Source organism: Pan paniscus, chromosome 20 (genome assembly GCF_029289425.2).
Source record: "Pan paniscus chromosome 20, NHGRI_mPanPan1-v2.0_pri, whole genome shotgun sequence".
Lineage (NCBI taxonomy): Eukaryota > Metazoa > Chordata > Mammalia > Primates > Hominidae > Pan > Pan paniscus.
Window position 1 is genome coordinate 5301659 of NC_073269.2, and position 24251 is coordinate 5325909.

The 24251-nt window shown below is 60.0% G+C and overlaps 2 protein-coding genes across 6 annotated transcripts in view; both read left to right on the forward strand.

Moving 5' to 3' along the window:
- ARID3A (AT-rich interaction domain 3A) overlaps positions 1-4442 on the forward strand; it is a 49812-nt gene extending 45370 nt beyond the window's left edge. For all 5 annotated transcript variants that reach the window (XM_034944384.3, XM_034944386.3, XM_034944385.3 and 2 more), the window contains one exon: positions 388-4442. In XM_034944384.3, the coding sequence (XP_034800275.3) occupies positions 388-587 (200 nt within the window). In that variant the 3' untranslated portion in view covers positions 588-4442. The remainder of the gene's footprint in view (positions 1-387) is intronic.
- A 7077-nt stretch (positions 4443-11519) lies between these two features.
- On the forward strand, positions 11520-22987 carry WDR18 (WD repeat domain 18). The gene is made up of 12 exons (XM_034945007.3): positions 11520-11657; positions 11769-11857; positions 12571-13172; positions 14490-14600; positions 18421-18554; positions 18881-19022; positions 19511-19654; positions 19755-19819; positions 19894-20018; positions 20367-20533; positions 22433-22501; positions 22643-22987. Exons 3-12 carry the CDS (start codon positions 12927-12929, stop codon positions 22772-22774), a joined length of 1335 nt encoding a protein of 444 aa, XP_034800898.1. The 5' UTR covers positions 11520-11657; positions 11769-11857; positions 12571-12926; the 3' UTR covers positions 22775-22987.
- Positions 22988-24251: the final 1264 nt, after the last annotated feature.

Genomic DNA, 24251 nt, shown 5'->3' on the forward strand with positions numbered 1-24251 from the left:
AGTCCCAGCTACTCAGGAGGGTGAGACAGGAAAACTGCTTGAACCCAGGAGGTGGAGGTTGCAGTGAGCCAATATCGCACCACTACACTCCAGCCTGCGCGACAGAGCGAGACACCATCTCAAAAAAAAAAACAAAAAAATAAAAAATTAGCCAGACGTGGTGGCACACCCCTGTGGTCTCAGCTACTCGGGAGGCTGAGCTGGGAGGATCACTTGAGCCCATGAGGTTGAGGCTGCAGTGAGCTCTGATGCCACCACTGCACTCCAGCCCGGGGGACAGAGTGAAAGAGAAGTTTATTCCCCAGAGCACCCCATTGGGTCTCCCTTGTGGCCCGCCTCGCATCTTCTTAAACTCTGCATGGCATATGTCTTCTGTTCTTGCCTTAGGAGTTCTGTTTGCTCAGCCGCCGGCCCCCACGCCAACCTCTGCTCCCAACAAAGGAGGCGGCGGTGGCGGCGGTGGCGGCGGCGGCGGCGGCAGCAACGCAGGCGGCCGGGGAGGAAACACCGGAACCAGCAGCGGCCAGGCTGGGCCAGCGGGGCTGTCCACACCCTCCACATCTACCTCAAATAACTCGTTGCCTTAACCGCATCGCTCCCCACCCGCCACTCACCCTGGAGCCCGCTGGCCTGGGCAGGGGGTCCAGGTGGGCCACACAGGGGCCAGGATGGTGGAAGATACGGGTGGGGAGGGAAGATATCCAGAAAGGAGCCACAGCTGACGCCAAAAAGAAGAGAAAAAAGATATATATATATATATATACGTATATATATAAAGAGAATTTAATAAAACAGGGGAAAACCAAGGAACACTTGAATTTCTCAGGTTTTGGACATTCAGAGAGATGAATTGTGAGAACAGCAAAGGAAATCCATCAGAAAAACAGAAAGAGGCAGACGTTTCCCAGGGCGTTCAGGCAGCCCTGATGGACCGAAGGCTCTGGTGTCTGGTTTGGCCCCACAGCAGCGTGGGCCGATCCTGTTTACCTCATACATCCCTGCACTGTGTGTTTTCATTTTTGTCTGCTTTAGTTCTCTTTTATTTTCTATTCACCACACACTCACCACTCCCAGCTTCTCGTGTCCAGTGAAACCCCTGAACCAAGACCACTGAATTTTTGTTTTTTTCTTGTTGCTTTGGGAAATTTTTTTTTCTCTGTAGGGTTTTTAAGAGGTTTCAGGGGTTTTGTTGTGTAAATATTCTATTTTATTCTTGGGGGGATCAAACCTTAGGAAAAGGATATCTATATATCTATATAGCTATATATTTGTGTTCCTTCAGGGAAACTGGTCTTGAAAAAGCAAGAAAAAAAAGCAAAAAAAAAACCAAAAAAAAAAAACTCACCTTTTTATTTTTCCCATGACCAATTTGGGTCCCTTTGTCCATTTCTGGGGGTGCGTTGGGCAGCTGTGAGCCCAGCACATCGGATCCCTGGGGCTAGAGCTGCGGAGCCAATGAACTCAGGTGCTATGGGCCGGGCTGGGGCAGAGGGTGCATGCTGGGGTCCCACGGGCCAGGGGCCCCTGACAGTGACTTGCTGACTGTGATATTCCACGATGCTTTTGCTTGTGCCGTGCTTGTCTGCTGGGTTCTCGAGTCAGGGGCCTGGAAATCTTTTTTTTTTTGAGACGGAGTTTTGCTCTTGTCGCCCAGGCTGGAGTGAGTGCAATGGTGCGATCTTGGCTCACTGCAACCTGCACCTCCCAGGTGCAGGCGATTCTCCTGCCTCAGCCTCCGGAGTAGCTGGGATTACAGGCGCCCGCCACCACGCCCGGTTAATTTTTGTATTTTTAGTAGAGATGGGGGTTTTGCCATGTTGGTCAGGCTGATCTCGAACTCCTGACCTCAGGTGATCTGCCCGCCTTGGCCTCCCAAAGTGCTGGGATTACAGGCATGAGCCGCCACGCTGGCCCGGTCTGGAAATCTTATCTAAAAAGTAGCAAGTGCTGGAAAAAGGGCCTGGGGGGTGGGGGTGGTTCTTGTCGCAGCCCCCAGGCTCCTGTCTCAGGGATGAATGTGGCGTCTCATTGGGATTCTTCTCTTGCCCGAAAGGGCTGTTTTTGAGGACTATCAATACTGGGGAGTGGGGGTGAAGCCGGACCTCGCTCAGGGTGAGGATTTCAGGGCTCTGGCATCCTGAACACCCCCCACACCCCAACATTCTCCTCGCTCTGTCCCTTCCTCTTCTCCCAACCCCTTTTGTGCTGGGGCTGCGAGCTCCCCGAGTTCCGCGGTGACTAAATCGAGGCCGAGAAGGGAGGCTGCCCCCCACCACCCTGTGGGTCAGTACCCCTCCCCCTGGCTTGGAGAAAGTGGGGTCACCGCAGCTGAGCTGGGGGGTTATTTTGGCTGGAGCTGCTGGAGCAGAAAGGCTGGGTCTGAAATGCCCAGCAGGGTCTGGGGACTTTGTTGGACCCGCGTGGTGTTGGGCGGGGCTGTCGTGTCCTACACGGGAGCTCTGGGCTTTCATTTCTCTTGGGGTGCGGTGGGGATTAACTCAGCTATTCCCAGGGTAAGCCTGGGTCTCTAATTGGGCCCTGGGAGCCCTGTTAGGCCACCGGCATGGGGGCTCGGTGAGGAAGGGGACTCCCCAGCTCCCCCCACTCCCAACCACCTCCCCATTGCCTTGGAGACCCCTGGGGAGGGGGCTGGGGGGCTTCTGAGCCCCTGAGTCTAGGTTCACTTTCCCGTCGGGCTGTGGGAGGGGACTGTCACTTTCCTGTGTCTTTGGGGAGGGGACCCCACTTCCTTCTCGGATCTCAGGGCCGTGGACACACACCCCCTTTCCAGGAGGGGGTGGTGGGCGTCTAGGTTTTCCTTGTCCCTTCCTGGGGCCAGCACCGTAGCAGCACAATCACCCCGGGAAGGGGGTGTCTTTTCGCCTCCAGACACAATCGGGCCCCACTCGCAGAACCACCTGGACTCTGTCCGTGTCTGTCCCCCGGCCTCCAGGGCTCCTCTCCCGGGACCCCCGTCCCACGCCTGGGCCCCGCGCTGGGGGAAGCGCCTGCTGCCTATCTCTGTCTACCTCAGGTCTGACTTTTGATGCCAAAATCTGAGCCCCTGGGGTGCCTCTCCCCCGCCTCCCGTGCACCAGGGTCTGCAGCAGCCACTGGGGCCTGGCTGCCTGCTGCATCCGGCGGCCCTGGACCCCTGGGGCCCCCGTGCACCTGCCCACCTCGGAGCCTGGGGAGGGGCTGTGCAGGGTCGAGGGCTGGGTCGTCTCCCTCGGGCTGCGTGTGTGTGTCGGGAATCCTGCGTGTCGTGTCTGTGTGGGCGATCCGGCCTCCCGGCAGTGGGTGGACCTGGATTCTAACTCAGGGGCCTTGAGCCTGCTGTTAACTCCGATGATTGTAGGGACAGGCGGGGTGGGTGGGGGTGGGCGCGAGGCTGGGTCCCGGCCCAGGAGAAGGAAGTCGCTGAAGGCAGCGGCCATGCTGGCCGTGGAAATGGGAGGCAGTTGCAGGGGGTCTATGGGGCCCGGTCCTGGATACTCGGCAGGAAGCCGTGTCTCCAGAGGGTTCTCCCTGCCTCAGGTGGCCCCGTTCGACCCCAGCCGTGCCCATCTCCTGCCACCGCCTGTCGGTGGGGGTTTAAATTCGGTGTGGCTTTCTGGGGTGCAGCTCAGCACCCCCCCTTATGCAGACTGGGAGGGGGTCGGGCAGTCCCCTCAGCCACGAGGACCCTGGATGGGTTCGAGTTCACTTGGGACCGTGGGGCCTAGCTGCATACTGAGTGGGTGCCCCACAGTCAAGGCCAACGGGGGCTCCCCTTGCTCTGAGATGTTGGGAGAAAGGCGGCTTCTGGAGCCTTCCGTGGGACCCGTAAGTGGCTGTCCAGAAAGGCGGGAGGGTGGGCACGGGGCACTGGGGGCAGCTGGGGTCGTTGTTAAGGGTCACGCATCTGTACAGTTGAATTTCCTTTTCTTTTATCATTTTTTACCCACCTGGTCCCTTTTTTCCCCAATTGTGCTTTTGCATTTTTTTCCTTGGCAAATGTAAACTCAGCCTTTCATTCATGACGTGTGAAATTTCAGTTTCTCTGGAGTTTGTCAGACGGCGTGGGAACCACGCCTGAAACTCAGGTAATAGGAGGTAAAAAAAAAAAAAACTTTAAAAAATTTTTAAAAAACATAAAACTACTCTCTACCTCTGGCTGGGCCCAGCCTGTCTCGCCCTGGCCGCGGCAGGGTGGCCTGTAACAAGTTCAGTTTTCGCAGAACATTCAGGTATTAAAAGGAAAAAAAAAAAAAAAAAGACAAAAAGACCAAAAAAAAAAAAAAGTGTGATTTTGAAATTTAAAAGAACACTGAAAGTTTACATTTTATAACATTATTATGCAGATTGTATTTAAACCTCAGAAATATTTAAGACGATTGTAACCCTGTAAAGCTGATGAGATATTAAAACGAGACAAAACACTTCTGACTTTTAACAGAAAAGCGTCCTGTGGTGTTTTTTTTTTCTTTTGGCGTCTCCCCAACCTCCAGCTCCACCCTACACCCCTGCCCAGCACAGCCAGGGGTGAGTGGAAGGGGGTGCTCTATCCCCCTCTGCCCTGCATCACTCTAGGTCTGGTTCCGGGCGGCAGAGACAGCTACAAAAGCGGGGGTCTGGCCAGGTGCGGTGGCTCACGCCTGTTATCCCAGCACTTTGGGAGGCCTAGGAGGGCGGAATCACCTGAGGTCGGGAGTTTGAGACCAGCCTGACCAACATGGTGAAACCCCATCTCTACTAAAAATACAAAATTAGCCGGGCGTGGTGGCGGGTGCCTGTAATCCCAGCTACTCCGGAGGCTGAGGCAGGAGAATTGCTTGAACCCGGGAGGCGGAGGTTGCAGTGAGCCGAGATTGCGCCACTGCACTCCAGCCTGGGCGACAAGAGGGAAACTCCATCAAAAAAAAAAAACAAAAAAAAAAAACAGGGGTCCTCAGCCAGGGTCTGTGCCCCCAGGGGGACCCTGGTCCATGTCTGGGGGCATTTGTGGTTGTCACGACTGGGGGGCGCTCCTGGTGTGGAGTGGGTGGAGTCCGGGGATGCTGCTCGGCACCCTGAGTGCCCAGGACGGCCCCACCGCAGAGAACAATCTGGCGCCCAGCATCCACAGTGCAGCAGTTGGGAAATTCTGCCTTCATTATTTAAGGTGGGGTAAAAACAGTTCTCCCTGCCCACAGCAGACACCAGGATAAGCTCCCGACGGGGCAGACGGTGTAAACCCGGGGGAACCCAGCTCCTGGGACTCGCCTCCTCTCTCCCTCCCTACTCAGGGCATGGATTTCAGTGTGTGCAGCCTCCTGGGACCCCAGCAGGGCCGAGGATCATGGGATGCAGAGTCTGTAGGGGTCCATGGAATCCCCTAACCCAGAGGGCCTTAACCAGGGTGATTCCGCCCCCAGGGGACCCTGGTCCATGTCTGGGGACATCTGTGTTTGTCCCATCTGGGGGGAGCTCCTGACATGGAGTGGGTGAAGTCCAGGGACGCTGCTCAGCACCCTGAGTGCCCAGGACGTCCCCACCCCAGAGAAGGATCCAACCGCAAGGTCCACAGGGCCGAGGGGAGCCCCTGGAGGCCGCTCTGGGCACCTCTGTGCCTCGCTGAGAGCCTGACACCCATCCCGTTTTAGGGATTTGGGATGACAGGTGTGGCAGGGCCAGTGTGCGCACCCCCAGCCACCTGCCCACGAGCCTGACCCCTCGCCTCCTGCCTCAAAAGGGCTCTGCATGCGGGCGCCCCTGGCGTTATCCGACCGGAGCTCCCAGGGCAAGTGGCCCGGTCTGGCCTCAGGGCCTTCACACAGCTGTTCCACCGCCGGGAACAGCCCTCTCCCCCTTTGCTCTGACAGACTCCTTTCCATCCTCTGCAGCCAACACACAGTCCCCGCCTGCCCATGACAGGAGGGTGCGGCCCCTCGGGTGGGAGACACGGGGCTCCCCCGTCCTCCGCCCTCTGTGCGGCCCAGATGGAGGCCCTTGTGCCGAGCGGGACACCCTGTTCCCGAGCCCCCCATAGGTTTGCCCTCCTTCACCTCCTAGGCGAGCCCAGGAACCAGCCCACTGGTGAAGCCGCCTGGAGCTGAGGCCTCTGGGGTTCAGGGGCGTCCTGGTGGCTGGGGGAGGGAACTTTTCCAGTGCTGGCCACATTTTCACCTTTTCCCTTTCAACACCATTCGGGTCCTAGGAAACAAGACCAAGGGCCAGATTCGGCCCCTGGACAGCCAGTTTGCAGCCCTCAAACCCAGAACATAGTAAAGGGACTCAGCTGGAGTCGGAGGTTCACACCCGTAATCCCAACACTCGGAGGCTGGAGCGGGAGGATGGATAGAGCCCAGGAGTTTGAGACCAGCCTGGGCAACATAGGGAGACCCCATTTCTACCAGAAATTAAAAAAAAAAAAAAAAGCCGGGCATGGTGGCTGCGGTGAACAGTGATCATGCCATTGTACTCCAGCCTGGGCAACAGCAAGACCCTGTCTCTCTCTCTCTCTTTTTTTTTTTTTTTTTTTTTTTGAGACGAAGTCTCGCTCTGTCTCCCAGGCTGGGGTGCTGTGGTGTGATCTCGGCTCACTCCAACCTCTGCCTCCCAGGTTCAAGCAATTCTCCTGCCTCAGCCTCCCGAGTAGCTGGGAGTATAGGCGCCTGCCACCACACCCGGCTAATTTTTGTATTTTTAGTAGAGACGGGGTTCCACCATGTTGGCCAGGATGGCCTCGATATCCTGACCTCGTGATTTGCCTGCCTTGGCCTCCTAAAGTGCTGGGATTACAGGCATGAGCCACTGTGCCTGGCCTTTTTTTTTTTTTTTTTTTTTTTGAGTCAGGGTCTCACTGTGTCAACCAGGCTGGAGTGCAATGGCACAATCTTGGCTCATTACAACCTCTGCCTCCTGGGTTCAAGCGATTCTCCCAACTCAGCCTCCCAGGTAGCTGGGATTACAGGCACGCGGCACCACGCCTGGCTAATTTTTGTGCTTTTAGTAGCAACGGGTTGGGTTTTCACCATGTTGGCCAGGCTGGTCTCGAACTCCTGACCTCAAATGATAACACCCACCTTGGCCACACAGGGCCAGCCGGGACCCTGTCTCTTAAAAATAATAATAAAAGGCCGGGCACGGTGGCTTACGCCTGTAATCCTAGCACTTTGGGAGGCCAAGGTGGGTGGATTGCCTGAGCTCGGGAGTTCAAGACCGGTCTGGGCAACATGGCAAAACCCTGTCTCTACTAAAATAAAAAAAATTAGCCGGGCGTGGTGGTGTGCACCTGTAGTCCCAGCTTCTTGGGAGGCTGAGGCAGGAGAATTGCTAGAACCTGGGAGGCAGAGGTTGCAGTGAGCTGAGATCAACCCACTGCACTCCAGCCTGGGTGACAGAGCAAGACTCCATCTCTAAAAACATTAATTAGGCCGGGCGTGGTGGCTCACGCCTGTAATCCCAGCACTTTGGGAGGCCGAGGCGGGTGGATCATGAGGTCAGGAGATCGAGACCAGCCTGGCCAATATGGTGAAACCCCGTCTCTACTAAAAATACAAGAAATTAGCTGGGCGTAGTGGCGGGCGCCTGTAGTCCCAGCTACTCGGGGAGGCTGAGGCAGGGGAATGGCATGAACCCAGAGGCGGAGCTTGCAGTGAGTCGAGATCATGCCACTGCACTCCAGCCTGGGTGACAGAGCGAGACTCCGTCTCTAAAAACATTAACTAATTAATTAATTAAAAATTAAAAAATAAAAGCCTCTCGTTCTTAGCCCACAAACCCAAAGAAAGTGGTATTGCAACGTTTTCCCAGGAAAGGGTTTCCTGGGCCGCCTAACCCACTGTCCACCCTCCCATTGCCCACGCCCAGGGGACGTGACTGGAGGAGGGTCAGCGTGGCTGGAGGTGGACAGGCCCAGACTCAGCTGCCCGGCCTCCCGCGCACCATCCTGGCCAAGGCTGGCCGGGACACGTCCCTCCCCAGGGCTGCGTTGGAGGCGAGGGACCAACAACACCCCCACACCTGTCCCAGCCGGTTGGTTCCTGAAACCCACGTTAGACCCTGGCCCCGGAAGGGAAAATGGCATTTTCCATTCCAGCCAGAAATGAGTCTGCTAAACCCTGCGTCCCGGAGATGGAGTCCCACTCACTGCCTGGAGGAGCCCGCCGGCCCCAGGGAGAGGAGGGAAGAACCCTGGGAAAGCCCCCACCCCAAACTGGATCGTCAGGCCCTGCTTGTTCACCCGCAGCTGAGGGCCTCAGAGGCGGGGAGTCAGGGAGGGGGTGCACCTCTGAGTTCCCCAGCCTGGGAGGGAGGGACTCAGCCCCCAGCTCTCCCCAGCCAGGGAGGGACTCAGCCCCCCACCTCCTCCCCAGGCCCCCACCTCTCCCCAGCCAGGGAGGGACTCAGCCCCCCACCTCCTCCCCAGGTCCCCACCTCCTCCCCAGGCCCCCACCTCCTCCCCAGCCAGGGACGGACTCAGCCCCCAACCTCCTCCCCAGCCCAGGAAGGGCCCAGCCACCCCCTAGCCTCTCAGAGCCCAGCCACCTCCCTGGGCCGCCTGCTAGGTGCTTGCTAGGAGGGCGGGAGGCTCCCGGAGGTGAAGCTCAAACCCTCCTCTGATAGCAGATTTTCGGAGCCAGCCAAGAGTCCAGACTGGAGAGGCGGCGGCTGAGACGCTTCCAAAAGCAGAGGGCTACCAGAGCCGGCTGCTGCTCTCCCCGCTGGCATAGGTAATGATGGGGCTGCCGCAGGACGGCCGCAGCTGCTGGGTCTGTGGGGCCAGGACCGGGGCAGCCAAGCCGACTGGGGTCTGGCTGGGTTCATCAGTGCCTGCAAACTGGCAGTGCTCCATAAATGTGCAGGGGATGGAGAATGAGGGCCTTACACCCCGAGGGGAACGTTCCTGCCTCTGTGCCTCAGTTTCCCCTTCCTGGTTACCCCCCCCTTCACAACCTCCAGCTGGCACCAACGAGATCCGGCCGCCGGGTGGTCTGGAGATGCCCCCAAAGTGTGGCTTCTGTCCCCTGCTCCAACACAATTAGTCTGTCCTCATTCCAGGAACCAGGCTGGGGGCGGGGTGACCTCTGACCTCACACTGCAGCCTGGCCTGGCCACGTCCCCAGGGAGGGGAGGAGGGGAGGAAGGCCTGGCTGGGCCGCAGCAGGAGGCCTGTGAGAAGGTGGAGACTGTAGTCCATTGACTTCCTCCTGCCCCTGCCCTCTCCTGCCTGTGGCAGCAGCCCACACCTGCCCGGTCTGCTGGGTGTCCTGGAACCCAGGAATTTAAAAACTTCCAGGCTGGGCCAGGCGATGGCTCATGCCTGTAATCCCAGCACCCTGAGAGGTCGAGGAAGGAGGATGGTTTCAACCCAGGAGTTCAAGACCAGCCTGGGCAACACGGCGAGAGCCCCTATCTACGAAAAATTAAAGCGCTAGTCAGGTGTGGTGGTGTGCGCCTGTGGTCCCGGGAGGCTAAGGTGGGAGGATCGCTTGAGCCCTGGAGGTTGAGGCTGCAGTGAGCTATGACGGTACCACTGCACTCCAGCCTGGGCGACAGGGCCAGACTCTGTAAGAAAAACTAAAAATGAACCAGGCGCCGTGGCTCACGCCTGTAATCCCAGCACTTTGGGAGGCTGAGGCGGGCAAATCACGAGGTCAGGAGTTTGAGACCAGCCTGGCCAACATGGTGAAACCCCATCTCTACTAAAAATACAAAATAAATTAGCCGGGCATGGTGGCACATGCCTGTAGTCCCAGCTACTCCGGAGGGTGAGGCAGGAGAATCGCTGGAAACCGGAAGGCGGAGGTTGCAGTGAGCTCAGATTGTGCCATTGCACTCCAGCCTGGGCAACAAGAGCAAGACTCCGTTTCAAAAAAAAAAAGAAAAAGAAAAATGAAAAAAAGGCCAGGTGCGGTGCCTCACGCCTGTAATCCCAGCACTTTGGGAGGCTGAGGCAGGTGGATCACCTGAGGTCAGGTGTTCGAGACCAGCCTGGCCAACATGGTGAAACCCCGTCTCTACTAAAACTACAAAAATTAGCCGGGCGTGGTGGTGAACACCTGCAATGCCAGCTATTCAGGAGGCTGAGGCAGGAAAACCACTCGAAGCCAGGAGGCGGAGGTCGAAGTGAGCTGAGATCACGCCGCTGCACTCCAGCCTGGGCAACAGAGTGAGATCCACCTCTCCTGCTTGTCTACAAAAATAAATAAAGTAAAAATTAAAACAGGGCCAGGCACAGTGGCTCATGTCTGTAATCCCAACCCTTCGGGAGGCCTAGGTGGGAGCATCATTTGAGCCCGGGAGTTTAAGACCAGCTGGGCAATAAAGCAAGACCCTGTCGCTGCAAAAAAAAAAAAGCACAAAATTAGTTGAATGTGGGTCCTATGGTTCCAGCTACTCGGGAAGCTGAGGTGGGAGGATGGCTTGAGCCCAGGAATTGGAGACTACAGTGAGCCATGATTGCACGATTCTCCTGCCTCAGCCTCCCGAGTAGCTGGGATTACAGGCATGCACCGCCATGCCCAGCTAATTTTTGTATTTTTAGTAGAGACGGGTTTCACCTCGTTATCCAGGATGATCTTGATCTCGTGATCCACCCACCTCGGTCTCCCAAAGTGCTGGGATTACAGGCCGGAGCCACCACGCCCGGCCGATTTTTTTTTTTTTTTTTTTTTTTTTTGAGACGGAGTCTCGCTCTGTGGCCCAGGCGGGAGTGCAGTGGCGCAATCTCGGCTCACTGCAAGCTCCGCCTCCCAGGTTCATGCCATTCTCCTGCCTCAGCCTCCCGAGTAGCTGGGACTACAGGCGCCCGCCATCACGCCCGGCTAATTTTTTTTTTTGTATTTTTAGTAGAGACGGGGTTTCACCGTGTTAGCCAGGATGGTCTCGATCTCCTGACCTCGTGATCCGCCCGCCGATTTTTTTAAATAATGTTGGAGGCCGGCCTCAGTAGCTGACGCCTGTAATCCCAGCACTTTGAGAGGCCGAGACGGGCAGATCACCTGAGGTCAGGAGTTCGAGACCAGCCTGGCCAACGTGGTGAAACTCCGTCTCTACTAAAAATACAAAATTTAGCTGGGCGTGGCGGCTCACACCTGTAATCCCAGCTACTCGGGAGGCTGAGACAGGAGAATCGCTTGAACCCGGGAGGCAGAGGTAGCAGTGAGCCGAGATCGCACCATTGCACTCCAATCTGGGCCACAGAGCAAGACTGTCGCAAAATAAAGAAAGAAAATAAAAATGAGGTTGGAGGAAACTCTGGAGGCACAGCAGGTCCTTGGATTGGACTCCCTCCCTCCCTCCCTCCCAGGATAAAATGAAATCCAGGCCTCGTTCACAAGGCCCTGCACGGCCCAGCCCCGCTCCATGGTCCTGCCTCAGGGCCTTCGCACGGGCCTGCCCCGCACACGGTTCTCTGGGGGTCGCTGGCTCCCAGCTCAAACGGCCCCTCCTGCCGACCAGGCGGGTCCCCGGGGCCGCCCTCCCTCCGGCCTGGGCTCGGGGTCGGTGGCTCGCGCCTGCCACCTGGCGGCCAGCGGGGCTGCGGCGCCGCACGCTCTGGCACCAGCCTCCTGCCCCGGCCGTGCCCTCCGCCGGGAGCCGCAGACCGGGAGTCGCACCGCCTCCGGGGACCGCACCCCGCATGCAGCCTCCAGCCCCTGCCTCTTGCTGCTCCAGGGCACACGACCCAGGTCAGCTGCAACCCCCGGGCGGAAATCCCGACTTTTAAATGAATGCTCCCTTTTTATCCCTTTTTAAGGGGTTGGCAACTAATTGCACATTTTAAATCATACTGTTTTTAGGCCAGACGTTGTGGCTGAAGCCTGTAATCCCAGCGGTTTAAGAGGCCAAGGCTTGAGCCCAGGTGTTGGAGACCAGCCTGAGCAACACAGTGAGACCTCCCATCTCTACTAGATATATATTTAGTATAAATAAATAATAGATATATGTTTTTCTTTGAGACAGAGTCTCATTCGCCCAGGCTGGAGTGCAGTGGCGGGATCTCGGCTCACTGAGACCTCCGCCTCCCGGGTTCAAGCGATTCTCCTGCCTCAGCCTCCCACCACGCCCGGCTTTTTGTACTTTTTGTAAAGACGGGGTTTCGCCATGCTGGCCAGGGTAGTCTCGAACTCCTGATCTCAGGTAATCCACCCACCTCGGCCTCCCATAGTGCTGGGATTACAGGCCTGAGCCAAAGCGCCCGGCCTTTTTTTTTTTGAATGCCGTTTTCAGACATGGTCCGTGACGGGCAGCCGTGACATGAGGTTAGACCCTGCTTGGCTCGGACAGAACTGGCCACTTGTTTGACCTACACCAAGCTATCCGACTAATAATTTAGATGTTGAGGCCTCTAAAGAGGGGTCAAGGGGGAGGCAGATGTCGACCAATAAGGAAACACTGGGCCGGGCGCGGTGGCTCACGCCTGTAATCCCAGCACTTTGGCAGGCCGAGCTGGGAGGATCACTTGAGCTCAGGAGTTCGAGGCCAGCCTGGGCAGGACAATGAGACCCTGGCTCTACAAAACTAAATAAGTAAGGAAGCAGTGAATTCCAATGTATTCATCGCCAACTAGCCATGTTGCTGGGTGTGCGCTCTCTCTTTTAGGCGCAATGTGTCATTTAGGCCTGTGACGTCGGAACTTTATTATTTGAACATTTAAAAATAAATGAATCCAAGAGGTTGAGTCACTTGGCCAAAAATGCCCAGGAGGAAAAGGCCAAGTCAGGTACCCCGGCTCTAGAGCTACTAACTGATCGCCGGAGACCCTGGGCCTTGGAAGAAGTCGCCTGCCCAGATGTCTAAGCAGGCTGCGCGACCCTCGAGTCTCGGGTAAGCGGGAAATCCCACTTCACAAGAAAGCCCCTCTCCCCGAGGCAAGGGCGCATGCGCGGGTCGGCCACCCGCTGGGGCCGCGGGGCCGCCGCTCTGGCCCGCGTGCGGCAGTCGTCCGCGTCTCGCTGATGATGACGCACGTCCGGGGCGGTGGGGAAGGCAAGATGGCGGCGCCCATGGAGGTGGCCGTGTGTACGGACTCGGCGGCCCCGATGTGGAGCTGCATCGTGTGGGAACTTCACTCGGGCGCCAACCTGCTCACCTACCGCGGCGGCCAGGCGGGACCCCGCGGCCTGGCGCTGCTCAATGGCGAGTATCTGCTGGCGGCGCAGCTGGGCAAGAACTACATCAGCGCCTGGGAGCTGCAGCGGAAGGTGCGGCGGTGCGGGCTCGCTGCTGGGCTCGGCTGCGGGGGTCATGGGGCGCCCGAGGCTGAAGTCGGGGGATGGGTTGGTGGGGGCCGCGTGCACCCTTAGTCGGAATTGGCGTGGGGAGGGTAGGTGGTCTTCGTTCGGGCGCTCTGCGCATGCGCGGGTCTGGGGGCTTTGGGGAGATACGTGCGACCTGTTAGGCCGCTCTGCGCACGCGCGGGACTCAGGCCTGGGCTGCTATGGGGGCAGTGGGGGAACTGGAGATGCTCCGGGGGGTCCCTTGGGGCAATTGCGCATGCACGAGTTCTTGGAGCGCGAAATTTGATTAAAAGGGGCCTATGAGCTCTGTGGATGTTGTGGTTCTGGAGGGAAAGGGAGAAGGACCAAGGTCTGGGGGAGTCTCCCATGAAGGCGTGGCGCAGGAAACTCATGTTTATCCCTCCAGTAAAGCAACAGATACTCACCGTCGCCCACAGTTTCCTCTCTACCCCCAAGCCCAAAATGCAGCCAGTCCCTGAAGCTACTCGCTTCCCCCGTGTGCCCGCTGAGATCTCTTGGGACTGGCTCTGTGCTCCGGCATTGCCTGATGGAGTCCACACACAACTCATAAATTTCTCCCATTTTGTTTTAGTTTTGAGACAGGGTCTCACTCTGTCGCCGAGGCTGGAGTGCAGTGGTGCGATCTCGGCTCACTGCAGCCTCCGCCTCCAGGGTTCAAGCGATTCTTGGGCCTCAGCCTCCTGAGTAGCTGCAACTACAGGCCCGCACCAACCACCACACCCGGCTCACATTTGTATTTTTTGTAGAGGCAGGGTTTACACCATGTTGGCCAGGCTGGTCTCGAACTCCTGACCTCAAGTGATCCGCCCACCTCAGCCTCCCAAAGTGCTGGGATTACAGCCATGAGCCACCACGCCCGGCTGAGTTTTCCCATTTTAGAGAGGACAAAGCTGAGGCTTGGGGTCTTAGGTTGGACATTATGGATAGAAGGATTGGGGCACAAGCCTACTGGGCTCTTGGGCCCCAGTGTCCTTCTAGATCCTCTTTGTTCTGTTCCTGTACTCCTCCCACCCAGGGCCCCTCTGACCCTCAGAGGAAGCACCAACCTCCTCACATCTACCACCTCCAGCCTCGAAGCCTCTTGCAGGGGCGAACACTTCCTCGCTGGACCATGCATTGGCTCAAACCACCCTGCTCCCGACTCCTCTTCCTGGTGCTCTGACTTAGCCATTGCCCAGGCGTCCCCTCCCCTCGCCCTCCACTGCTGTAGGAGCTCCCGTGTCCTGCACGGGGCTCACGAGGCTGACTGTGCATCCTTAGGACCAGCTCCAGCAGAAGATCATGTGCCCCGGGCCTGTCACCTGTCTGACTGCGTCACCCAACGGTCTCTACGTCCTGGCAGGAGTTGCAGAAAGCATCCACCTGTGGGAGGTAAGAGGAGCAAAGCGTGAGGGTTTCCTTCAGGACATCTCAGCCCATCTGAGTTTCGCCTGCAGGGCAACAGGGAACAACCATGCGGCCTGGGGCCCTGGGATGGGTGACTGCTCAGGGGTTATAGCCTAAGCTTCACCCTGCTGCCTCCTTTCTCCAGGTCCCCTCAAGACTTGTGAATCCCAAACCGGCCCTAATCCTGCCTTGAGTGCTTGGATAGAGCCCGGTGCAGCCCAGTCCCCAGCACTCACACACCGCAGCATCTTCCAGGGCTAGCGGGCATCTCTTCCACGCAGGCAGCAGCGCCTGGCACTTGTGACTTGAAAATTATAAAGGGCGGCTGGGCGCAGTGGCTCATGCCGGTAGTCAGTGCAACCTCTGCCTCCCAGGTTCAAGCAATCCTCCTGTCTCAGTCTCCTGAGTAGATGGGATTCCAGGCGCCCACCACCACACCTGGCTAATTTGTTTGTATTTAGTAGAGAAGGGCTTCACAATGTTGGTCAGGCTGGTCTCCAACTCCTGACCTCAGGTGATCCACCCGCCTCGGCCCCCCAGAGTACTGGGATTACAGGCGTGAGCCACCGCGCCCGGCCAGTGCCTCCTTTTTCTTACCGCTGGACCAACCAGGTGACAGCAACTCCTAGACACGCTCACAGCCCGGATCCTGCCATGCTCTCTCTGCGAGACAGGGTGAACTGTTCAGGCTTTGCATTTAGGCCAGCTTCTCAGCTCTGCCCTGGTGAGGGGAAGCAGCCCTGGATGATGTGTGAGTGAGTGGGCACAGAGATGTGCCAGGGAGACTTCATTCACAAAGTCAGGCCTCTTGGAGTTTGGCCCATACCGTAGCTGTGGCGTTAGATCACCGGCTGTGTTGTCACAAATGGTCCATTATATTTCGGAGGAGACCTGCCCTCAACCCCACATAGAGCAGGGCAGACAGTACAAGATCTGGGGCCAGAAGACCCAAAGGTAACCATGTTTCTGCCCTTCCTGACCTTGTCCTTGCCTCCCCCAGTGGGCTGCTCAGAGAACTGAGAGGGCTGGGTGGGCATGAGCATTCTCCGAGAGATAAAAAGGCCACCAGGGGATGGGCATGGCGGCTCATGCCTGGAATCCCAGCACTTTGGGAGGCTGAGACGGGCAGATCACTTGAGGCCAGGAGTTCAAGACTAGCCTGGGTAACATGGTGAAAACCCATGTCTGCAAAAAATACAGAAATTAGCTGGGCATGGTGGCATACACCTATAGTCCCAGCTTTTTGGGAGGCTGAGGCATGAGAATCACTTGAATCCGAGAGGCGGAAGTTGCAGTGAGATGAGATCGTACCACTGCACTCCAGCCTGGGTGACAGAGCAAGACCTTGTCTCCAAAAAAAAGGGGGGTCGGGACGGGCAGCACAGGAATGACAGGAGGCATCATTATCTCACCCTCAGGACACGTGTGTATGTATTTAATTTTTAAACTTATTTTTGAGATGGGATCTCACTACATTGCCGTAGCTGCGCTTGAACTCCTGGGCTCGAGCGATCCTCCCAGGTAGCTGGGATTATAGGCATGCGCTACCATGCCTGGGATCCCAAGGCTTTTACATCTTAGTCCATGATTTTGAAACTAGGATGCTGTTGCTGAGAGGGAAACTGAGGCAGGGAAGCAGTAGCTCACGAGTCACCTCTAACAGTAGACCTCCTAGCCCTGGTTGCTGTCAGTCTGGCGCAGAGGGGCATGTGGGTAGGAATTAAATGTGTCATCACCCCATGGGGTGATGACTTAGGCGGGACCCCTTCCTGTTCTTGGCTCGGGACAGTGTGCTGGGTGGCACCCACTGCCAGACCCCTGCTCCCCTAGCCGCCTCCAGTTTTGTTTTGTTTTGTTTTTCAGGTGAAGTCTCGCTCTGTTGCCCGGGCTGGAGTGCAGTGGCTCGATCTCGGATCACTGCAACCTCGGGCTCCCAGGTTCAAGCGATTCTCCTGCCTCAGCCTCCCAAGTAGCTGGGAGGCGCCCGCCACCATGCCTGGCTAATTTTTGTATTTTTATTAGAGACGGAGTTTTGCCACGTTGGCCAGGCTGGTTTTGAACTCCTGGTCTCAGGTGATCCGCCCTCCTCAGCCTCCCAAAGTGTTGGGATGACAGGTGTGAGCCACTGCAGCTGGCCCTCCTGGAGAGTTTCTGACCCGTGTGAGCTGTGACCACGAGGGGGTGTCCCACATAGCCAGAGCTCAGGCCGGGACTGCCTCCACTGTACCCCCCTGCCACGGTCGAAATCCTCCTCCTGTTCTCTGTGTAGGTGACGGGTGTGTGAGCGGTGAGTCAGGAGTGGGCTGGAAACCTGAGAGCCAGGGCTGTGGGCGGGAGCTGGTCCGCCCCTCCCACGCCACAGGGACAGGGACCTCCCGGGAGGCACTGATGTTCTGAAGCTGCCCGGTCTGTCCCGGCCCCGGGCAGTGGTGGTCACCAGAGCTGCCCTGTGTGGTTTGGGGCTGACCTGGATCCTGCTTCCTCTGGTGCCACTTAACCCTCCCCAGCCACCCTGGGTTTTGCATGCGAGGAAAGCGAGGCCCAGAGAGGGCATGGCCGGTCAGATCTGGGCTCATCAGGCTCTGCCTGCCCCAACAAAGCATGATGCACAGGGACTTTCGACAACAGAAACTCGGCCCCCATCCTTGAGGCCAGACGTCCTAAATCAAGGTGTCTGCAGGGCCACGCTGCCTCTGGAGGCCCTGGGAGGAGCCTTCCCACCTCTCCGGTGGTGGCCGGCGCCCCTTGGCGCCCTTGGCTTGTGGGTGACTGTCCCCTGCCTCTGCTGCCACCACTGCCGCGTGGAGCCCCTGTGTGTTTGCACTTCTCTCAGCTTACAACAACCGGGACACACGGATGGATGCCCCCGCTCCAGAACCACCTCATCTTAACTTATGATATGTGCAGAGACACTGCATCTAAATGAGGTCATTCACAGGTCCCAGATCGGGACTTTTAACATGCTTTTGGGGGGAAACACGATTCAATCCACAACCCCCACCAGAGCGTCTCAGGCCTCGAACCCACAACCCCCACCAGAGCATCTCAGGCCTCGAACCCACAACCCCCCCCAGAGCATCTCAGCCCTCGAACCCACAACCCCCCCCAGAGCATCTCAGCCCTCGAACCCACAACCCCCCCCGAGCATCTCAGCCCTCGAACCCACAACCCCCCCCAGAGCATCTCAGCCCTCGAACCCACAAACCCCCCCAGAGCATCTCAGCCCTCGAACCCACAACCCCTTCCAGAGCATCTCAGCCCTTGAACCCACAACCCCCCCCAGAGCATCTCAGCCCTCCCCAGGCGTCCTGGAAGGGGCTCCCTGTCCTCTTCCTCAGATGGAGCTGCCTGGCTTCCTGCCGGAGCTCAAGCTGCCACCACCCTGGGTCAGGCCACCACAGCCTGCCCAGAAGCGACTTCCCGTTGAATGGTGGGAGCCGCCTGCAGGTCCTGAGTGCAGCTGTCCTACGGGGCCCACACAGGAAGCCTGGGGTCAGGCTCACAGGGGACCAGCACCTCCCTGAGGCAGCAGGGAAGGGCAGGAAACTTGCCCCTTCCTGGGCCATCATGCAGGTGGGGACGAGGCGGGAACAGGTGCCCACCCAGCCCAGGCAGGGGCGCAACGAGGCCCCGCTGTACCTGCTGGCCCCTGCCCTGACAGGGTCACCCCACAGTCCTGGGGCAGGGCAGGCAGGGGGTGACAGTGTGGCCATGGCCGTGCAGTGGTGGGTTCCTGGGGCTCTAGCCCCCCTTTCCTCCCCTGGGGCTTTCCTCCCCTGACCTGGATACCCTCTGCCCCTCACAGGTCTCTACCGGGAACCTTCTGGTCATCCTGAGTCGACACTACCAGGACGTCTCCTGCCTTCAGTTCACAGGGGACAGCAGCCACTTCATCTCGGGGGGCAAGGACTGCCTGGTGCTGGTTTGGAGCCTCTGCAGGTAGCACCTTGTGCAGCCAGGCCTGCACCTGGAACTGTACCCAGGCTCAGGCGAGGAGAGAGGAGGCACCAAGGCCCCTGGCGGGAAGGAGGCCTCTTGGGGTCTGGAGTGCAGAGGACGGAGTGATCATCCCAGGGGTCCTGGCTGCCCACACTGGGGTCTGGTTTGTTCTGGGGGCTGTGGGGGCCCAGCCTTGAGTTTACTCAGGTGAGGCAGTCCAGGCTGCTGAGTGGAGGCAGGTGTGTGCGTGAGGTGGGTGCTGGAGGCGTGGACTGCCCTGTTCCCTCCCCTCCCCGCCTGCTGAGCACCTGCCCCACCCCGCTCAGCGTGCTGCAGGCCGACCCCTCCAGGATTCCGGCGCCCCGGCACGTCTGGTCTCACCACACGCTCCCCATCACGGACCTGCATTGCGGCTTTGGGGGCCCCCTGGCCCGGGTGGCCACCTCCTCACTGGACCAGACGGTGAAGGTACGCCGCCCCCACCCCACCACGGTCCATGAGCAGAGCCCAGCAGCCGCAGGTCCTCAGCCAGGAATGCAGGAATCGCCTCCTCCCGCTCCCTGCTGTCAGGACTCCAGACGGCTTTTAATCCCCTGGTGCTCTGAGCCCAAGGACGTCCGGGGAGGTCTGCCAGCCTGGAAATTCCTACTCATTCACCGTTTCTGGCCCGGCTTCCTGGCCAAGCCTGGGGAATCGGAGGTCATCACTACGCTTGAGTCGTGACCGGTGGTCCTGGGAGGGAGAACCAGGGGTCATCAGCTGGAGACCAAGCTCCATTTCAGCACAGGCCGTGTCCCCTGGCCCCCAAGACCCACATGGTGACGGCTTTCACCCGAAGTCGCAAGCCCTAGGGCCAGAGGACAGCCGGCGCCTGACCTCCCTGGTGCCCCTGTTCCCACGGGGTCCTCGGGTTCCCCCGCGCCGGGCCGAGCCCCACGCCCTTTGCCCACCCGCAGCTATGGGAGGTCTCCTCGGGGGAGCTGCTCCTCTCCGTCCTCTTTGACGTGTCCATCATGGCGGTGACCATGGACCTGGCTGAGCACCACATGTTCTGCGGGGGCAGTGAGGGCTCCATCTTCCAGGTCGACCTCTTCACCTGGGTGAGTGCCGCGGTCTGTGGGCTGCACCCTGCCCTGGGGCTGAGGGCATCGGGGCTGAAGGCATCGGGCCTGCGGCTCACACCCGTCTCGGCCTTCGCAGCCCGGACAGAGGGAGAGGAGCTTCCACCCAGAGCAGGACGCCGGGAAGGTCTTCAAAGGGCACAGGTGGGGACGTGGGAACGGGGCGGGGGCTCCCAGGCACGTCCTGTCTGGCACCTGACCCCTGTCTGTCTGTCCAGGAACCAGGTGACCTGCCTGTCAGTGTCCACTGACGGCAGCGTGCTGCTCTCAGGCTCCCACGACGAGACCGTGCGCCTCTGGGACGTGCAGAGCAAGCAGTGCATCCGGACGGTGGCCCTCAAAGGTGGGCGCACCTCTGCTCAGCCCGCGGCCAGCGCGCAGCGGAAAAAGCCAGCAGGAGCTCCGGGCTTGGCTTGGATGGGGGCGGGGACTGGTTTGCTGTGGGGCGGGGCCTGGCTGGGGGCGTGGACTGGCCGCGGGGCGGGGCCTGGCTGGGGGCGTGGACTGGCTTTGCTGTGGGGTGGGGCCTGGCTGGGGGCGTGGACTGGTCGTGGGGCGGGGCCTGGCTGGGGGCGTGGACTGGCGGGGGGCGTGGACTGGCGGGGGGCGGGGCCTGTATGGGACGGGGCGGGGACTGCCCTGGATGGAGATGGCTTGCTGTGGGGTGGGGCCTGACCTCCGCGCCCCCCAGGCCCAGTCACCAACGCCACCATCCTGCTGGCGCCCGTCAGCATGCTGAGCTCAGACTTCAGGCCCAGCCTGCCGCTGCCCCACTTCAACAAGCACCTGCTGGGCGCCGAGCACGGGGACGAGCCGCGCCACGGGGGCCTCACTCTGCGCCTGGGCCTCCACCAGCAGGTACGGCCCCCAGCAGGGAACCCCCACTGCCCTTTTGTCCCGGAAGACCCCGCGGGCCCTGGGCTCCTTCGCTCCCTTGGTCCTGGCGCCCGTGCGGCGGTTCCCCACAAGCCCGGCACTGGAGGGCGCGTCCTGTGAGTGGGATGGTGATGCTCGGTGGGGCCTCTGCCCACTCCCAGTATGGACCCAGAGGCTCTGAGAAGTTAACCACCCCCCTTCCCCCGGCCAGCAGGGCCGAGCTGCGCGCCCCATACACCAGCCTTCCTGCGGCTGGATATCTGACAGTCAGTTAGGTCTTTCTGCAAAAGGCCGATACCCCATACTTCGGGCTGCGAGGGCCAAAAGGTTCACGTCTGGGCTGCCGAAGGTGCAGGAGCAGCCGTGAGGGCAGGGAGCGGGTGGGGCCCTGGTGGCTGCAGGTGGCTCCCATGTGGGCTGGGGGCAGCCTCTCGGCCTGGCCACAGTCACGCCCTCACTCCCTGCAGCTCAGCACCGACCCCTGCTCTGTGCAGGTACTAGGGTGGGCTCCCTTACCTTCTGAGGGTAGAGTGACTTCCAGAACACTTCCCACCCCAGCCCCAGGACCCTCATAGAAGCCAGTGTGGTTGGCTGGGCTGGGCTGGGGTGGGGGCTGGGGGTTCCTTGGGCCTGGGGAGGCTTCCCAGCATGTTTCCGCCCCACTCCCCGACCTTCAATGAACTGCCTGCGTCCTTGGTGTCTCACGTCACTGTCTGTGTCCCTCGCTGGGCTCTGGCGCTTGGCACTTCTCCCCACGCGCCCTCTTCTTACCTGAGTACAGATTGATTTTTTTATCTGGAGGGTGCCCGACAGCCTGACGGCCTGACAGGCCCTGCACCAGGAGATGCCGTCATCTCCCTTGTCCGTGCTTCCTCATGGAGTGACGCTCTGTCTTCCCACATCTACCAGTGGGCTTGGGGCGGGCAGGCAGGGGACCGCCACCGTCTGGGCATCCGCAAGGCCCCTCAGACCGCAAGGAGGCCAGGAGCACAGGCTGGACTGACTGCTAACAGCATGGGCGCAAGGAGGGGCGAGCTTTTTGTTCAGAAAGTGCCGGAACTTTCGGAGTGAAAACAGGCCTCCAGCGGCAGAGCCAGCTCCACGCTAGGGCGCTTGCCCGGCCACTGCCTCCTCCCAGGGCAGCAGCGGCTCCCACGATTCCTGCCCAGCCAAGCGCTCTCCCTAGAACCCCACCTAGTTGGCCATGGTGGGATTCCAGAGGGGGCCAGGCCATGCCCTCCGGTAATGCCGCCACCTTTCCCTAGCCGCCCCACCTGGCTCCCTTCCTCCCGTGACGGCTGCTAGTCCTCTGTGACCCTTGTTCCAATCCAGCTGACACTGGAATGTTGGCCTGTCCCACAGACAGGCACTGCTGGGGCCCAAGGCGCTTCCTCCAGGAGGCGGGTTCCCAACCTCTGATCCCCCAGCAACGTCCCTCCATGTAACTGGTTCCTCTGTACAGGGCAGTGGCCTTGCTGGGCCGGCCAGGCTCTCCCCATGGCTGGAGGTGCTCACTGTCTGTGAGGCCCTCGCCAGGCCCTGTGTCCCAGAGCCTTCCCTGGGCTTGCGGGTCCTTCCAGGTCTGGCCCAGGCCCCCTGTCTGTGGTGTGGCCATCTGCACCCCCATCCCCAGCCACATCCTTGGGCGCAGTCGTGGAGGATCTGAGGCGCTGGGTAATGACTGCATGGCCAGGGTCAGGGTTGTCATCTGCAGGCTCGACGGAGGTGAACGCCCCCGTCTCAGTCTTCCCTTCTGTCTGTGGGCGTCACGGTGGCCCCTCCCTGGCTGAGTGGCTGCCCACGCTGGCGGGGGTGGGATGGGCAAAGCGTGTGGTGTGTGACAGGACGCGCCGCGAGGTCACGTGGCTCCCTGTGTTACAGGGCTCGGAGCCCAGCTACCTGGACCGCACGGAGCAGCTGCAGGCCGTCCTGTGCAGCACCATGGAGAAGGTGGGCGGGGCCTCGGGAGGGGCGGGGCCTCGGGAGGGGCGGGGCCTGAGGCTGAGGTCAGTCCTGGCCAGTGGGGGTGAGTGGCCCCCCTCCAGCACACCCCAGGCCACTTCCGCCCTCTGACCCCGACTTCTCCCGCAGAGCGTGCTCGGCGGCCAGGACCAGCTGCGCGTCCGTGTGACGGAGCTGGAGGACGAGGTGCGCAACCTGCGCAAGATCAATCGGGACCTGTTTGACTTCTCCACGCGCTTCATCACGCGGCCGGCCAAGTGAGGCCCGGAGACCCCGGCCCGAGGCGCCCAGGCCTGAGCCCCATGCCTCCCAGCAACCAGGGCCCGCGGGTGTGGCCCCCACCAGCCCAGGCCTGGACTCTCCTCAGTTCTGTGTCGTGTTCGGGTTTTTCCTCTGTGACTGGGCCGTCTTGGTGTCTCGTGGCACGGGTCACATTGGTGCTAGTCTGTTTTTAACAAAAGAGGATGAAAAGCTCCTCCTCTCCGGCCTCCTCGTGTCCGGGTGTGGCCTGGTGCTGGGTGCAACACAGCTCCCCTGCTGCTCGGCCCAGCTGGGACCCCAGCCCCACTCGGCACCCTCTGTCCGGAGGTGGGGGCCTTAACCAAGCTAGGCCTCGCGGGGGCGGCTTTAAGAGGGAGCCCCAAGCACCTGCAGTTCTGACTCTGCTCTGTTGCCCGAGGGCCTTTGCATGGCTGCCCTCTCCCGAGAAGGCACTGGGCCGGGGTGGTGGGGTTGAGGAAGGAACCAGGAAGCCAGGCCCCTCCGGTCTGCCGTGCAGGGGGTCTGAGTGGAGACAGCCCTGTGGGGTCCCGGAAGGAGGTGGCTTGGTGTAGAGAGAGGGGCCTGGGGACGTTTGGGGGTGGACCCAGCCGCCAGGGTTGAGGGGTTTCCCGGGGTGCAGGACCCAGCTCTCAGGGAGGGTTTCGGGGGTCCCTGGTCCCTGTGGAAACGCAGGGCTCAGGACCAAGCAGGAGGAGGAAGCTGGTGTGGGTGGGGCCTTGGAGCACAGGCTCCTCCCAGTGCATCCCTCGGGTGCCTTGGGGCCCCTGCTGGCTTCCCCAGGGCCCAGCCGGAGCCGCCCAAGGGTGAACCCAGGGTGGTTCTCCGGGCAAAAGGTGCCACGGCCTCCCCAGGCAGAGGTGGCTTGCCCCACCTAGCAAAGGTGGCCACTGCAGGCTGGGACCGTCAGATGGGTCAGGGGCAGGTCTGGGGGTGGTGTCCCGATCTGAGCCGGTCCCCAGAGGGAGTTGCACCCCTGCCACACCACAGGCCGTGCTTGTGGGTATCAAGGGCTTGAGGGAGGTCAGGCCCTGCTGCCCTGGGGACGCTGCCACCCAGCGCCTGGATCCCAGCCCAGAAGCCCAGAACCTTCCAGAAAGCTGCTCCCGACTGACAGTCCTACCTAACGATCCAGAAAATCCGTGTGATTTAGCGGGCGTGGTAATGACCGCAGTCCAGCCAGCCGCCAGCGCTGAGTTCATGCTTTTAGGCTAATTTGTGTCCTTGTTCCCTCTATGGGGCTCTGAGTCCTCTCGGCTGGCAGCCTGGCCACACTGCATCAGGGCAGCTGGGCCCTCACCTGGCACTGACATCCGCCTCGGCTGCTCCGAGCCCTGAGAGCCCCTCCAGGGTCCCTTCCCCCTGGGTGCACAGCCAGCTTGTTCCTTTCCCATCATGAACCACTCACTCTGCTGACCTGCAAGGCTGGGTCCTGCCTGCGGGGAGCACGCGGGTTTGG

Bases quoted from the DNA above. Each gene is read 5' to 3' on its own strand.
- WDR18 (XM_034945007.3), top strand. From the start codon at position 12,927: ATGATGACGCACGTCCGGGGCGGTGGGGAAGGCAAGATGGCGGCGCCC. The intron at 14,601-18,420 runs GTAAGAGGAGCA...TGCCCCTCACAG, and splicing joins AAAGCATCCACCTGTGGGAG to GTCTCTACCGGGAACCTTCT. The intron at 20,019-20,366 runs GTGGGCGCACCT...CGCGCCCCCCAG, and splicing joins CCGGACGGTGGCCCTCAAAG to GCCCAGTCACCAACGCCACC.